Source organism: Barbatula barbatula (assembly GCF_947034865.1).
Source record: "Barbatula barbatula genome assembly, chromosome: 10".
NCBI lineage: Eukaryota > Metazoa > Chordata > Actinopteri > Cypriniformes > Nemacheilidae > Barbatula > Barbatula barbatula.
The window spans coordinates 23,796,865-23,812,521 of record NC_136773.1 but is presented as its reverse complement, the minus strand read 5'-3'; the positions used below and the strand labels follow the sequence as shown (position 1 = coordinate 23,812,521).

Below are 15,657 nucleotides of genomic sequence, written 5' to 3'. Positions count from 1 at the left end.
ATACGTCCAACAGGTCGACCATGTAAAGCGTGAGAAGCCAGCACGGTCAACAGTGTAAAGAAGTCAGAATGCATGACATAGCATGAAACCCCATCTATAAAGAAACCTTTTCTTGTTTCACGTTTACAAACCTAAAGCTACTTAAATCTTTTGCATTTTCTAAAATCCATTTTACTTTCTCTTTTCTTGGCAACCAAGCATACATTAAATACACAAACAATAAAGAAAGAATCAAAAGCCAAACAAAAGTCAAGACAACAACAAGCAAACCAGAAATGTATGTTCAAAATGACATTTGTTCTACTTTGAATACAATGACTTGAATGATATATTTAATTGATATCAATTCATTTAAATTACAAGTTAAAAGCATAACCACACACACTACTTGACCTAATACTTACAGTTTAAATAATAACCTTAAAACTGTTTTACATTCAAATAATGAGAACTTGACTTTTTGCATTATAGTAATGAGGACTTGAGAGTAAAATGCGCTTAAATGTCATGAAAACAATGTCACAGACTTTCATTACTTCATACATAATGATTTCTTATTTATTTTATTTTGCAGGTCATGTATGCTCTTGATGGTTTTTATGTATTTTTGCTGAAACTCTATCTCTGTGTCCAGGAAGGCGCACACGTGTGTAAATCCCTCCGCTGAGGGGCAACGCTGCAGTGTGAGATGGTGCATATGCCCAGCACCACTCAGGAATAAGCAGGCGAGCGGGCACAGATTCCTGGATGATGCCAGACTTCACACAGGAGAGGTGCCACTGCGCTCTGTGCGATGGCATCCAGCCACGCGGCCCTCATGTGAACACACGGGGCTTTGCCAGGAGGAGCGAGGGCACAAGGGGGCACTGCCAACCCTCCCTCTCTCTGCAGATGCTTGTCTCTGGGCCCTTTCAGAGAATGTTAAGCTCGGGGACCCCTGAGACATGGAAGGGCCCGGGGCCGCACACATGCACACACTGACAACGACTGGAGGTTTGGTTGCTTTTTAAAGCGATCAGGCATTTGGAGGATGAAGGCATAACGCCGCAGAGAGCCGACGAATGACTGACATCAGAATATAAACTCTTACCTCATTTAACACAGAGACACATATTTATACAAGCTGTGACCATATTTATACTACAATGTTATTGTATTTTCAATTCAGAAAAATGACGACAGCGAAACCGTGCATGATAAATGCTCATCTTAACATTGATTTTAATGTGTTGCTACAAATCTAAATGTATTTTTTTTAATAAACAACGTATCTTATGTGAAACATATTGGCATTGACTTAACATGCTGTGACTTGTGTAGATCAAATATCTATTACTATAGATACAAGATTTATATAAATAGTTTTGTTATTGGTATCTGTGGAACTAAGGTTAAATCAGAACACTTGGCGCCATCTTGTGGCTGACAGTGAATATTACACACTGAGCATCACTCACTACTGTGAATTTATTATGTATAGTCTTTGCTTGTTTGTAAAATAATAATTGTTAGTCTTTTCATATTTAAATAGCATAAACTTATAAAGCGAATTGTGCAAACGATTAAAAGGTAAATGACAGAAAAGCTCACAAAAGGAGTTTGACTGTTGCCCTCTTGTGGTCAGACACTGACTAAAAAAAGGAAATAAAAAAGTATAATAAAATGTTACATTGTACTCATTAAACCACATCGAACTAAAACATATTGATACAAATTAAAGACAATAGTATACTTAATAATACACATTTTGCACACAAAGGATCAAAAGCGACTCATATAATATGATATAATATAATATAACAAGTGTAAATGTAAATACATTTGTAGATTGTATTATTGAATAATAACAGTATATCATATTACTGTTTTTTAAAACAAGATGAACTAATAACGTACTAAATGTCATCCACACAAAAATCAAGCTTTAAAACTACAACAATATTAATATTACAGTGTAGATTTTGATGTCATCTCTGTGTAAAGTGTGAAGCAGATAAGTAAATAATTTCAATGTGAATAATAAAGTGACACTCATAGTGAATCTCATTTATAAATAACAACTAGTAGGATTTAAGTTTTTGCACACAGTTTTTCAGTAAACCTCAAATAAAATGGTAATTTATGTAACGAATAATCCAAAGCCAGCCGTGCGTTAAAGGATTTTAAGTGTGAAGTGCATTAAAATCCTTTAAAACACGGCTAGTTGTGGATCATGCTCATTTGCCAAGTTACAGCTTTTATTCAAGTGTCGTTTTAGATCAAACAGGTGTTATTTTGCCGGATAATTTCAAATGTTAGCAAACTGACTGGAGCTACCCGTGCGTTAAATGGTTTTAATGCACACCTTCCAGCCAATCAGAATCCAGTATTCAAACAGACCATGGTATAGAATGTTTAAGCTCAGACCATTTTGCAAGATGTAAACATCACTGGTCCAGGAGCAATACCCAAACGTTAGAACATCATATCATCAAAAGAAGACTCACAACTGAAGCAAAATGTTTAACGAACATCTTTAAGAAAAAATCAAGAGACCATTTCAAAATGATTTGTAGTTTCTCTGAATTGACTCTTTATATTTATGTGTTTAGGTAAAATTATCATTTTTGTTTCATTCTGTGAACTACGAACAATATTTCCCCCAAATATCAACAAAACAATCTTGTTTCTATTTCCATTTATTTGCAGAAAATGAAAACTGGAGAAATGAATAACAGAGATGCAGTTTTTTGTCAGACCTCAAATACTGAAAAGAAAAAGTTCAGATTCACTTTTCAGCAACTCAACAGTCATATTTCTTCATGTGTTAAGGAAAACTTTCATTATTTTATGTGATGACCTGGTGTCACGCTGTCAGTCTTTCACATTGCTGTGGATGACTTTATGTCACTCCTGAGGTTTGATTTTGTTGAAATTCAACAGACACTGGACTGAAATGACCACGATACATCTAGAAATGGTGATTAAATGAACATTTGGAATGATCTCTTCCTTTAGCTTTATATGTGAAAAAACGAAACAGGAAGTGCCTGTGGACCAGTTTTGTTTACATGTTTATTTGTGATGTTTCCATCCAGAGAGATAACCTTAAGTCTTATCTATTGGCTTACATTTTGATATTATATAGACTAAATCTAGTGACTTCTGCAATATCTGTCACTCTATTAAGGGTCGAGTGAATCACATGAACACATACTGTCCTGTAACCTTCAGCAGGTGTGTATGAGGAGGTGTACCTGCGGGGTGGTGACTCTGAACGTGCTTGCGCTGGTGGGTGTGGATGCTCGTGGTGAGATGCTGTTCTGGGCCTGAGCCAGAGCCTGTTGAGGAACCATGACCAGCTGACCCATCTCTGTCCTCACCAGAACCATACCTGACACACACAGACAGAAAACATTACTCTCTGTGACACTTTTCATCTACATGTCCATTTGTTATATCATTTCATTTCATCTGATTAATTATGTTTCATGTCTTGCTTACATTTTTATAGAAAAACTACATGTGACAACAGCATTTTATAAACGTGACCCTGAATCTTACAACCAGTCTTAAGCAGCAAGGGATCATTTTTAGTAAAAGCCAAAAGTACATAGTATGGGTCAAAATTACAGATTTTTCTTTTATGCCAAAAGTTATTAGGATATTAAGTAAAGATCATGTTCCACGTCCAACCGTAAACATATAAGAACTTAATTTTTCTGAGTGGATGTCCTGCTACAGCTCCTTTGATGGCCATTTTCTCAATATTTAGATTTGTTCGCTCCCTCAGATTCAGAGATTTAAAGAGTTTAAAGAGTCCTATCCTAACAACCCATATATCAGTAGAAAGCTTCATTATTATGCAAGAATCTCATAAGACATGTTTTATACGATACAATCGTGTTTTAATGTCGCAAGTCATCATTCACAAACTTCAAGTCACGTAAAGCAAGATGTCTGTGCTCAAAGAGACATTTCTTTTCACAACTTAACTAAAGTGTTACCACGAGATCTGTAATAATGAACATTTGAAAACTACAATTCCGATGGTTTCGCATTCATTCTGAAAGTGAGACAGCAACAAGTGCATCTGTTTCTGTCTTGAACATCTGAACAGAAAAGCATCTTTATTTGGACAATTATCTTTATTATATGTTCATCTGTGAACCGGCATCAGTATTCTGCTCATCACAGAAAGTCTCAGTTTGTCTGATAACGGTTGTCAGATGCATCTTCTAAATCAATAGTCTCATGACCTCCGGCTTCCAGGTTCAAAGTCCAGATCCACCAATTCTCACTACAGCTTCACTTATCAAGACGTCAGTTTAACCTCCCTGGACTGGACCTGTAATGCACTCGTGACTGAACATTCTTCAATGAGAAACACAGTTCACACTACTTCAGATAATAAACATTTTCTAGGGGTCTGTAAATGATGAAAGTGTGCTGTATTATTAAACACATACTGTAAGTGGACTAACTGATATGATCGATTGTGACGGGTGACACAGATCTTTCATGAATCACTCACTTCAGAAGAAACCCTCAATGAACCGTCCTTGCTGCTGACTGGCGAGCGTGGAGAGATTTCAAGTGGATTTTCAATCTTACTCATCTCATTGTTTGAGTTTATTACAACACTGTCAGTCTGCTGCTGTTGATATTATGAACATGTAAAAAGTATAAATGTTGTCGAGTCTAAATGCAAATGAAGCGAGATTCCCGTCTGAAAGCATTTTACTGTATCACAATGAAACGCGTTTAGTTGATGTGCTTAATAACTATAAATGTAAATATGAGGGGTTCTTGGTTTATGTTCTCCCCTGTAATTCACATAGTGAATGTCAGTTTTACATTTAGTCTCATTTAGCAGACGATTTTATCCAAAGTGACTTACAGATTTAGTTTTAAAACTAAATTGAATGTAAGTTGGGGCACATTGCCTCCAAAATGTGCTCATTTAACCCTATTTATATGAACGCGCCCAATAAAATGGACGTTTACATCGACATCTATAATCTACAAATCTTTAATTTCCAAGTTTGTTTTAAATGATTACTGTTCACTAAAGCGGCCAACCGGAGTCCAGCATAAAGAACCACTAAAGCGGCCAACCGGAGTCCAGCATAAAGAACTCCATCAATATAATAGTACACACCTTTTACTCATTTGTGTTCACTATGCATGTACATCATTTGACATTAATTCTATACTTTTAACGACTTGATTATATTCTAAAATGTGGAAAACACAAAGAATGACTTGATGTCCAAACATGTTCCTCCTGCCATCACAGACAGGCACTTTTCAACACTTGTTACCTGGCGGGATGGTGAACCCAGGGGGCAGTTGTATGGTCGTTTGTTGTTGTGGGGGTCTGACTATCAGCTGCGGCGTTACGAGTCTCTGCTGCGCAGGCGGAGCAGCACGCGCCTGCGTCTGCGCAGGTCTGATCGGCGGGGTCACCGGAGGCGCGCTGACAGCGGTCGCGGGTTTGACGGGAGTCGCTGAAGTCACCGGCGTGGCTGCGGAACCGGAGTGCACCGCGTTACTCATGGGCGCGTGGTTCTCCTGAACGCCCGCTGAGCCCTGCTGGACCAGCGCGGACACGGAGGTGCCGTTCCCGTTCTGCGCGATGCTGGCGATGATGTGACGCGGGAGTCGTTGTAGCGCGATAGTGGGCGTCATGCGGTCCAGCGCGATCGCTTGAGGGTTACCGGGCACGGTCGGAGTCGCGCTGTCCGGGCACGGTAGGGTCACCGCGCTGGGTGGCGGAGAGCTGGATCCGCTGGATGATGGTGCTGATGCTGCGCTTCCTCCGTTGCCATTGACACTGTTTGATGCTGCTGTGCGCAGCGCGCGACTGTTCGCCGGGTGTTTCTTACGGGTGTCCCTGGGGCTCTCACCTTTGTTGCCCTGCGCAGGACCCGATGCCCTGTCGGAGGATGCTGTCGCCGTTGTAGTGATCGTGATGATGTTGCCATGTGATTTCAGGCAGCTCTCCTTATCCGCTGCGTTGGCGGGCTCTTTCGGGTCAGGATCCGGGTTGCCTGCAGCTTTACGCCCGTGCTGCTGTGGTGGTTCTGATGGAGCGCCTAAACGGGCAGGCAGCTGCGCTTTTCCTCCCGTCTGATGCTTCGCGTTGCCCGGGTGGGTGTTTTCACAGCCCGACTGGATGCTTTGGGGCGGTGCGACGGCCGGGTCGGTCTGGCCCACCAGCTGGGACTCCAGAGAGCCCACCAGATCGCTCACGGCTTTCTCGTCCACCTCGGAGAAGAGCATGTCTTCCAGAGGGTCGGAGGCGCCCGCCATGTTTGCTCTGTGTGCGATGGGCTGTCTGCTGGTGCGCGTCCACGAGAGCGAGTGCGCAGTCGTGTTACTATGGCATTGTGGGAATGCACGTGACGTCAGAGAACCAAAACATTCATCCCCGCTGTTAGAACTCAAGGAGCACAGTTACAGGACACTGCGTTGCTTTATGATAACATACATTGTGTATTATTATTTGTACTTATGGATGAAGAGACGCATGCATATGCGTGAAAAGTGTGATTAAGAGAGTCGTGCGTCTATTTCACTCTTTTTAAACAGACACACGACAATAGTAGCAAAGGAAAATATCAATATAATTAAACAGATAATAGAGACGATGTGAGCGATGCAACGCGACAAAAACGTGTCGAAATGTACAGAAAACATGAGGTAACGTTTGCGTTCAGAGAGATCAAATACTCTCCATCCTTTCATTAAAGTCGTTCTATGTTCTCAAAATCACGTGTTTGTAATAACATAAATACACGTTAAACACTCGTTACGTAATTGACATTATAATAACGGGCGTCGCGCTCAAACCTCGCGTCGCATCGCGATAGCTGACGGGAAAATCAGAGGCAGACTCGTTTCCCAGCATGCACCGCGACTCAGTGCGGAGGAAAATGAACGCGGCCATGTCGTGCTGATCGGAGCTGAAGCGAAAACCACACAAAGAGCGAAGCAAACGTCGCGCAGTCTGTCGGAACCGTGAATCAGGACGAGAGCAGGAGTCCAGCGGTCACGTGAAGCGGGAAGATGAGCGGAGGGACGCCTTATATCGGCAGTAAGATCAGTCTGATCTCAAAGGCCGAGATCCGATATGAGGGAGTTTTATACACCATCGACACTGAGAACAGCACTGTGGCTCTGGCGAAAGGTAAACACACACATAGAGAGAGTATAGAAATATATAGGGAGAGATATCTGAGAGAAATGTAAATGCACGTAATGTCTAGTTCTCTATCCGTATTTTAAATGAACGCATAATGTATTTACACGTGAGGTGTTATGTTTAGTTTAATGTGCTAAACATTCAATATAATAAACAAACACGCTGTCAGTGTGAAGGGCAGTTAAACAGATTTATTTGATGACACTAAAGTTGATTTAGTTGAGAAATTGATGGTGAAAGTTTAGTTTTTGGGTGAACTGTCCTGTTATGTGTTTTCAGGTTATTTTAGGGATGCACAGATTTGTAAATTTTGGCCGATAAATGATATTTCTTCACCGTCGCGTGCCGATAACCGATATATTGGCCGATATACAGTATTTAGATATTAATATAACTTTCCTAAGACTGAAACTAAAGGCAAAAGTGCTTTTATATGAAAACATTCACTGCAGAAAACAAGTTAGCCGTTCGTTCTCTTTATTCCTCTGAATATCATGTACTTTACACTAGTTTAAGATTCTTTAACCTTCAAACTTTTCTGGTATATTTTTTATTCAAGATGTTCGTCCAGATGAAACCAGAGAAGTGTTCTTAACAGCCACGAGTCTAACAGATCAGACAGCAGTCTGATTCACGCAATATGCTTTTGTTCCTATAATACACACATTCATAAATACTGTCTCTACATCAACAATGTTTTGCTAATATCAGTAAGTGAATGATCAAGACAGAAACACAGAACTGTTCTGGATTATAACTGCGATCAGATGAAGAAGTTTATGTCGGCAGGTGCGGTCACACGGTGGGCAGCCGGCGTCAGGTGAAGTGATGTTTCTCGAGGAGTAAATTTGTGTCTTCCTGACGAAAACTGTCAATTTACAAGAATAAATCTATATAGACTCGATTTCAAACCCGCATTGCAAAGCTCTGATGTTGGAGCAAAGAACTATGGGATGCAAATGATCGCCTGCTGCTTAGCGTTATAGGAAAATCCCAGAAAATATCTAGAAATCTTTTTTGGCCAAACAGCTTTTATCTAAAGTTAAACTTTGGTCAACATTTAACTGGCAAAATACACTGCTTCATTAATAGCATCCTCTTATGCAATCTCTTATTATCGATAGTATAACAAAATCTTTCAGCCATATATTACCTTCTGTTATTTTTTACTTGCCCACATGTTGTTCCAAACATGCAGAACACAAATTTATATATTTCTAAGAGTGAACAAATCTTTATTTTTCATGCTGTTCTGTTTTTCAAGTGCAAGTCACTTTAACTGTTTTTGTTTGTCTGTGCCCATGTTAATGTGTTTAGCTTGTATTGCATGTTGTGTAAATGGAGGTGTTTTCTTTTTGTGTCTTCATTAGTCAAGTCCTTTGGCACTGAAGATCGGCCCACGGACAGGCCTATCCCCCCTCGAGAGGACATCTTTGAGTACATCATATTCAGAGGAAGTGACATCAAAGATCTGACTGTGTGCGAGCCACCCAAACCCACCTGTAATCTTCCTCAGGACCCTGCTATCGTGCAGGTGAGCAGCGCATATTCAGTTACACACGCAGCTCAATCTGCAGAAACTAAAGCATATTAAAGTTCATTCTTGTGTGTGTGTGTGCGTGCAGTCCTCTCTGGCGTCCACTGCTGGCCCATCGGCTCCTTCATTTCAATCGTACACCCCCTTCAGTCGGGCACCTGTGGCTCCGTACAGCCAGTTCAGCCCCAGCGCACTGGTCTCACAGCCGTTCGGAGCAGCAGTCACTGTCGGTAAGTTACACTGGCTCTTGTAGCTGTAGAACACAAGAAGAAAAAACTGTGAATCTGGGATGAAAAGAGAGACAGCTTCTTAAAACTATTTACTGAAAAAAAATCCCCCAAATTGTTGTCAGGGCATTTTAAGGTCAGTCAGAGAGGATCGCTGTCACACAAAAAGTGAAACATAAGAGGTTTTGCCTCGAGTGTGTGAAGTGTTAAAGCCCACACTTGAAGTTGTGTAATTCCTCCTCTCACAGGAAGCTGCTCAGGTCCTGCGTTCAGTAGCGAGGCGAGCAGTACCGCCCCTCTGCCCCAGAGCTCTGCTTTCGGCCCGCGCGCTCGCTCTCTGAGCGCACACAAACCCGAAGGTAACGGGAAAACCGGCGCTGACGTGTCTGCAGAATGGCTTTAGTGTGTTTGTTTGCATAAGTTGTGTCTTCTGCTGTGTGGTGAAGCCGACTGTGTGTAGTTCCACTTTAATGACTCGAACGCCGCTCGTCTGCTTCTCTCTGTTCACAAAGACAACATGAAATCATTAAGAATGTTGATCTTGGTTATTTCTCACAGCAGTTAAATGGTTTGTGCATGTCACCGTGGTAAACGACAAAGCTGCACTGGTTGATTTTGTGGGTTTAATCTGTATTCTCTCCCACAGGTCGTGCCAGTCCTTCTCTAGAGCCCGTGAGAAAGAGCCCGACCCTAGATCATACAGTACAGACTGCAGCGGTCACGTCTACTGCACCTGCAGCCGGTTCAGTGAGTCAGAGGAGCCCCGGAGCCGCCCGACCCGCTACAAACACCCAGAAACCTGCTGAGAACCCGGAGCAGAACAAGGGTGGGAAACCCACAACCGTTTCGTTTACAAAATGACTGGAAACAAATGCTTTCTTGATGTGTGTGCATGTCTGATACAGGCAGAACGCTGAAATTATCTCATCACTTCTATATCATATATCATCTACATTTTTCATATCCCTCTGCTGACAGTACCAGTGATATCTGTTGTGTATTCACAGCGTCTGATGTTGAGAAGGCTGCTCGCCCGGATACAGACTCCAACAGGTCTGATAACAAAGATCAGAACAAACGCCAGTCTGGTGGTAAGTCACTTTTCATCATTCTGTTCGTCCGTCATGTTTGAATCGAGGGCTGTAAGAGATGTTTCTGCCTCTAGGTGGCGCTCCTGGCATGAGAAGGGGGCGGGGCAGTGCGGGCGGAGGTGGAGGTCAGCGTGGTAGAGGCAGGTTTAATGGACGTAGAGATGGACCAATGAAATTTGAGAAGGACTTTGACTTCGAAAGTGCCAACGCCCAGTTTAACAAAGAGGAGATCGACCGGGAGTTCCAAAACAAACTCAAGATTAAAGGTACCGTTCACATAAAAATCATCTTTTGTCTTCACGTTATAATTTATTCGTATAGAAGATCTAAAGTTTTTCCGTGCAGTTGATGTGTCAAAGTTGTGCATGCTGCTGTTTAATCTTAAATGTAAACTAGCTAACACACTTGTTAAGCAGACTGTTGAATGTTTTGCGTGATCTTCCATATAAAATCTAAGTGAACATTTTCATTATTTGGGTTTTGCTATCAAGATAAATTCTATTTGGGTGATTCTCACAATGTCTTGCTTTTAACTTTTTATTAATCATACATAATAAGACATGAATGAATTATGTTTTTTATAGAATATTATTACACGGCTCATTGGAATGCTTAATTCTGATTGGCCAGTTGTGACATTTGCAGGTTCATTATTCCCAGATAACAACCTCTCAAATCTAATAACACACGGTAACCTGGATGCATCAAATCATTTTGACTTTTTTACAAAATAAATATACATTTGTCTTTTAATAACACATATGACATTATATTTACAAATGATTGAACCAAATTGCCTGTTCGTGACATTTGAACATCGTTTCTTACTTTAAGACGGAAATTAAACAGAAAACAGAGGTTGAGAATTTAAGTTCTGGACGCGTCTTTCTTCCACTATTTCTTCATTTTTATTATACATGAATATTCATTATATTTATAATATTTAAATTATATTCAACTGCGCTTAGACAAATCGGGACACTTATCGGGACGGTAACGAGAATGTCAACAGAAAAAGCATTAAAATACATAAATCATTCATTCCTATGTCAAAACTATGTTTCGTCCAAGCTAGAGAACACAATTATCTTATTATGATCATTTTTGTGTCACCTATTTGTTTGTTTTATATTTAAAATCTGTACTGCCATGATGAGAATCGCTCATTTCAAAACTGTTGAAGGGCATGTGCTCAGAGATGTTTGTTTTGCAGATGAGACTGAGAAAGTGGAGAAGACCCTGAACGGAGAGGAGAAGACCGATTCGGGTGTGGAGACTGAGAACAGTAAAGGCAACGGGAACGAGGAAGATCCACTGGGACCCAACTGTTACTATGACAAATCCAAGTCTTTCTTTGACAACATCTCTTGTGATGATTCTAGGTGAGCAACTCTGTTATCAAGCGATTGGCCTATAAGCACCCATGCAGGAGTTGTGTCACACCTGTCGATGTGCTTTTAATGGTTTAATCACTCCAGGCTTTAATGTAGAAGAAATAAAATGTATATAAAGGTTATAAATTGATTTGCATTTCAAGTCTATGAAATAAGAATTTGATCCCCGAGCAAAACATAACTTTGTACAACGCAGAGGTCAGACATTTCTGATAGTTGTTCACAAGGAATGAATCATTTGATGTTCATTATCAATCTTCAGACGAGCCAGGCGGCCCTTCATGGGCAGGTGGAAATTAACATAACAAGCTGACTCAGGAGCACTTTCTTAAAGTGACAGGACTAATCTGTGGTCCATATAGGCACATAACCGATCCGTGGAGCCAGAATTCTTGCTGGTTAGTAGGGGATCAAATACTTAATTCACTGACTGAAATGCAAATCAATTTATAACCTTTATATACATTTTTTTGCTTGATATTTGGTTTCTATCAGTTAAAATAAATATACCCTTACCCTTCATTTCTTTGTAAGCAGGCAAACTTAGGAAATCGACAGGGGATCAAATAATTATGTAATAAAATACTTGTTTCTGTGAAATAACTGTTATTGAATCAGTATCAAGTTTTACTTTCTGTTCCTTTTAGAAAGGAGAAATCAGGAGGAGCTTATGTGAGGTACAGTCTCTTGAGCTTTTGTTTTACATAAACACGTTAAATGTATTGGTCCTCGGGTTCCTTGAGAGAATGACATGAAGTTTGGTGCTAAAGCATGACTGTTCTTCCCGCAGGGAGCGCAGACAGACCTGGGCGGAGGAGAGACGGATGAACGCGGAGACCTTCGGTATTCCTCTGCGTCACGGTCGGGGACGCGGTGGTTTCCGCGGCAGAGGCAGCGGTCCGGGCTTCCGTGGCGGTCGGGGTCGTGCGGCCAGCAGGGGATCATTCGCGCCCTCTCGTGGTGGCGGGGGCGGATACAGAGGCGGCTTCAGAGGGGGCCGAGGAGGACGAGAGTTCTCTGACTTTGAGTACAGGGTGGGTGCTGATTCTCTCATCTCAACGATCGACCAGAAACAGATTTCAATTTCAGGGAGATGCTTTTGAAATGTTTCCTAGACATTTCTGTAATATTTTGTCGTCCAAAAATCGAGATTTGTATTTAATCAATGTTTGTCTGCGTTTTGGGTTCGTTCCAGAAGGAGAATAAAGTTGCAGCGTAGTTGAAGCAGACGATGACATCATCCTAACAGCCAAGAATCTCCTGAAACGCTCCTCACAGTGAAGATAAATGCTTTGACTCACAGGTCCTGCCTCTCTCTGTTCAACACCAGCACGGATGTGACCTGTGTTCTGCAGCACATGCAGACTTCTCTTGCTTTTCTCCTTTTTTAGAAAAATAAGAACACCCCACAACGTTTTTGGAAACTTTTTTTCACATCGTTTGATGCGTTCGGAGGGAACGGAGAATTGACCTACAAAAATACAGGAACTTCTGTGGACTTGTTGTTATTATTATTATTATCTGGTATTTTTGCATCGATCCTTTAGTTCCTTTCTTAATAATCAGGATGTTCTTTGATAGATTTCCGTTGTGTGTCCTGAACCCCGCTGACACTGTGAGCGTTCCTCAGTCAAATAGCTTTTTGTTGAGTTTTTTTGGATCTGTTCTCTGTCTTTAGAAGCACGACAGCTTGATCTAATGGCCTGTAGGGATTGTGTCAGACGTTAATAAAACAAAAACCACCGTGACGAAATAAATATTCATTTAAACTTCATCTCGAGGGCCTGTTGGATTTTAAAGAGAACATCTCTTCTCTTCATTATTTGACGGTAAATCTAAGTTCAATTCATATATATATATATTTTGTCGCCTTTTTAACAGTTAATGTTAACCCCTCAATTTATTTTCTATTGATACATTTAGTCATTTGTGGAGTTCTCAACCGTGTACACTTCAGTATCAAACAATAGGTCAATCATTCACAAACATACTGATGATGGTTGAATGATGAAAGTAAAGTCGAAAGAGTTTGTGTTGTTTAGTCCTGAGATCATAAGATTTTTCCTGCGGGGCGACACCGCTGTATCCTGTATTTTGATAATCAAGTGCAAGTTATTCTTGCCTTCTGATTTCAATTTTGTAAATTTCTAAGAGGACTTTTGATTTAAACCCCTAAATGCCATTGGTCGACCCACAGACAAGCCCCTTCCATGTCTAAAGCCAAGATCCTCCAAACAAGATTGGATGTATCATTTGCACTTTAAAGTCGAATAACGCCTCCATATCTCATTGACGAAATTACATATGATGTCATTTCTTTATTCATACACAGGGAATATAAATCTGATTGCAAGGATATTTGTCTAAATCAGGATGTACGTACTTACAGTGTTTTTGCTTGAGGCATAAATTGAATAGTTGAAATGGGACGGATTCGTTGTGTGTGTCAAATATTTGGCGTCACAATCAGATCTGGATTCCCAATGAGTTTCACCCGAGATGGTTGTCCACAAGGGCTTTATTGTGAATAGTTGTGTTTCCCAGATGCGAGTGTATTAAGTTAATTCCAGTACCAGACGTCAGCCGCTCTGTTAAGATGTTTACCCAGCTCTCCCTGTCTTTTCCTTTTGAATGCCACTGAAGCACTTGTTTCTGCACTGTTAGATGAGCTCATTTAGTTATTTTCATAAAGGAGTGTCTCGGGGTGCTTCGTATTTTTTTATATTTTGATCCAAAGACTGAGTGACAGACGCATTTTACAGGAAAACGATCTTTGTTGGGTCAATGTAATTTTTATCCCCAGGAGTTTGTCATCGAGCTCTCATGATAGTTGATGCTGTACTTGTATTGGCTAAACTACTCCCTTTAAAAAGCACTACAGAGATCCCCTCATATATATATATACATGCAGGCAGCTAGTCCAATGCACTCTGATTGGCCATCGCAGTGATCTCTCGGCACAGAGCATGATGGGAACATCGCAGATGTTGGTGCTGAGCGGCTGAAATTGGACTGGCATGATGATGATGATGATGATGATGTTAATTTTCAGGCCTAATACAGTGATGAAGTTTAACCTTGTATATGAGATTTGAAACTGGACGGTTGTGCGGAATGTATCGTGTAACAGGGTTGAAGTGATTTTGTGGTCAGGCCTCTGGAAGAACTCAATCGCAGTTTTTGTTGCATTTTGGCGTTTTCCTGAATAAATGGTGTAGAGGTTGTCACATGGGCAAACTGAGGTTTTTATTCAGACGAGACGAATAAATAGTTGTTCAATATTCTGTGTCCTTGTGTTTTTCAAACATTTATACAAGAAAAATAACTTTCATATTAATTCTTTCCCTTTATGTTGCAAAAAACGCTTGGTAAGTTTGTGAGCGCAGGTGTAATGTTATCAGTGTCCTGCAGGAGGCAGTAATGAAACTACGGAAACCGACAGGCGCTGTGGAAGAAGAAACGAGGAGGGTGCACTTATAGGACACCGGTTATAGGACCCTAGTTTACTGAGACAGCGCCACCTGCCGAACTGGAGGATATAGCAACAGTTTCAGGACCTCAGTTATAAAACCCGTTCGAAAGACATTTAATCTCAGGAGTATTTATTATTAAACACAAATTAAAACGTGTATTAAACGTATTTATTTATATGAAAGAACAAAGTTATTTGTGCAAGAACAAAAGCTCCACAGACAGAAAGAGAGAGAGATGGAGTGAGAGATAGGGGAGATGGAGTGAGAGAGAGAAGGAGAGACGGAGAGAGAGAGAGACACAGAGAGAGAGAGAGAGAGAGCGTGAGAGAGACAGAGAGAGAGCGTGAGAGAGAGAGAGAGAGAGAGAGAGAGACAGAGACAGAGACAGAGACAGAGACAGAGACAGAGACAGAGACAGAGAGAGAGAGAGAGAGAGAGAGAGAGAGAGAGAGAGAGAGAGAGAGAGAGAGAGAGAGAGAGAGAGAGAGAGAGAGAGACAGAGAGAGACAGAGAGAGACAGAGAGAGACAGAGAGAGACAGAGAGAGACAGAGAGAGAGAGAGAGAGAGAGAGAGAGAGAGAGAGAGAGAGAGAGAGAGAGAGAGAGAGAGAGAGAGAGACACAGACAGACATGGACTCCAAGAGAAGAGCGACTGTGTCCACACTGCACACAGAGACAAGTGGAAACAGAGCTGCACTTCTTAACCTCGTGTCCAAACTATACGGACATCAGAGAAACATTCTTCCCCC

At 41.1% G+C, this 15,657-nt stretch overlaps 2 protein-coding genes across 7 annotated transcripts in view; one reads left to right on the top strand and one right to left on the bottom strand.

Moving 5' to 3' along the window:
• The window catches only part of LOC306899710 (transcription initiation factor TFIID subunit 4), a 61,765-nt gene extending 55,305 nt beyond the window's left edge, over window positions 1-6,460 (bottom strand). For 4 of the 5 annotated variants that reach the window (XM_079466152.1, XM_079466153.1, XM_079466155.1 and 1 more), the window contains exons 1-2: window positions 5,304-6,341; window positions 3,237-3,373 (exon numbers count right to left, since the gene is read on the bottom strand). In XM_079466152.1, coding sequence (XP_079322278.1) covers window positions 3,237-3,373; window positions 5,304-6,294 — 1,128 coding nt within the window. In that variant the 5' untranslated portion in view covers window positions 6,295-6,341. Of the gene's footprint in view, window positions 1-3,236; window positions 3,374-5,303 lie in introns of all 5 variants that reach the window. The other variant, XM_079466154.1, reaches the window with a different exon arrangement.
• Window positions 6,461-6,837: 377 nt separating this feature from the next.
• lsm14ab (LSM14A mRNA processing body assembly factor b) lies at window positions 6,838-14,716 on the top strand. 2 transcript variants are annotated; one of them, XM_079465273.1, is made up of 11 exons: window positions 6,860-7,171; window positions 8,557-8,720; window positions 8,812-8,953; window positions 9,199-9,309; window positions 9,597-9,776; window positions 9,958-10,041; window positions 10,116-10,307; window positions 11,255-11,423; window positions 12,083-12,112; window positions 12,226-12,469; window positions 12,631-14,716. In XM_079465273.1, the coding sequence occupies exons 1-11, from the start codon at window positions 7,051-7,053 to the stop codon at window positions 12,652-12,654; spliced, it is 1,461 nt and encodes a 486-aa protein (XP_079321399.1). In that variant the 5' UTR covers window positions 6,860-7,050; the 3' UTR covers window positions 12,655-14,716. The 2 variants fall into 2 exon arrangements, with proteins under 2 accessions (XP_079321400.1, XP_079321399.1); XM_079465274.1 differs by lacking the exon at window positions 9,199-9,309 and having other exon boundaries at window positions 6,838-7,171.
• Window positions 14,717-15,657: the final 941 nt, after the last annotated feature.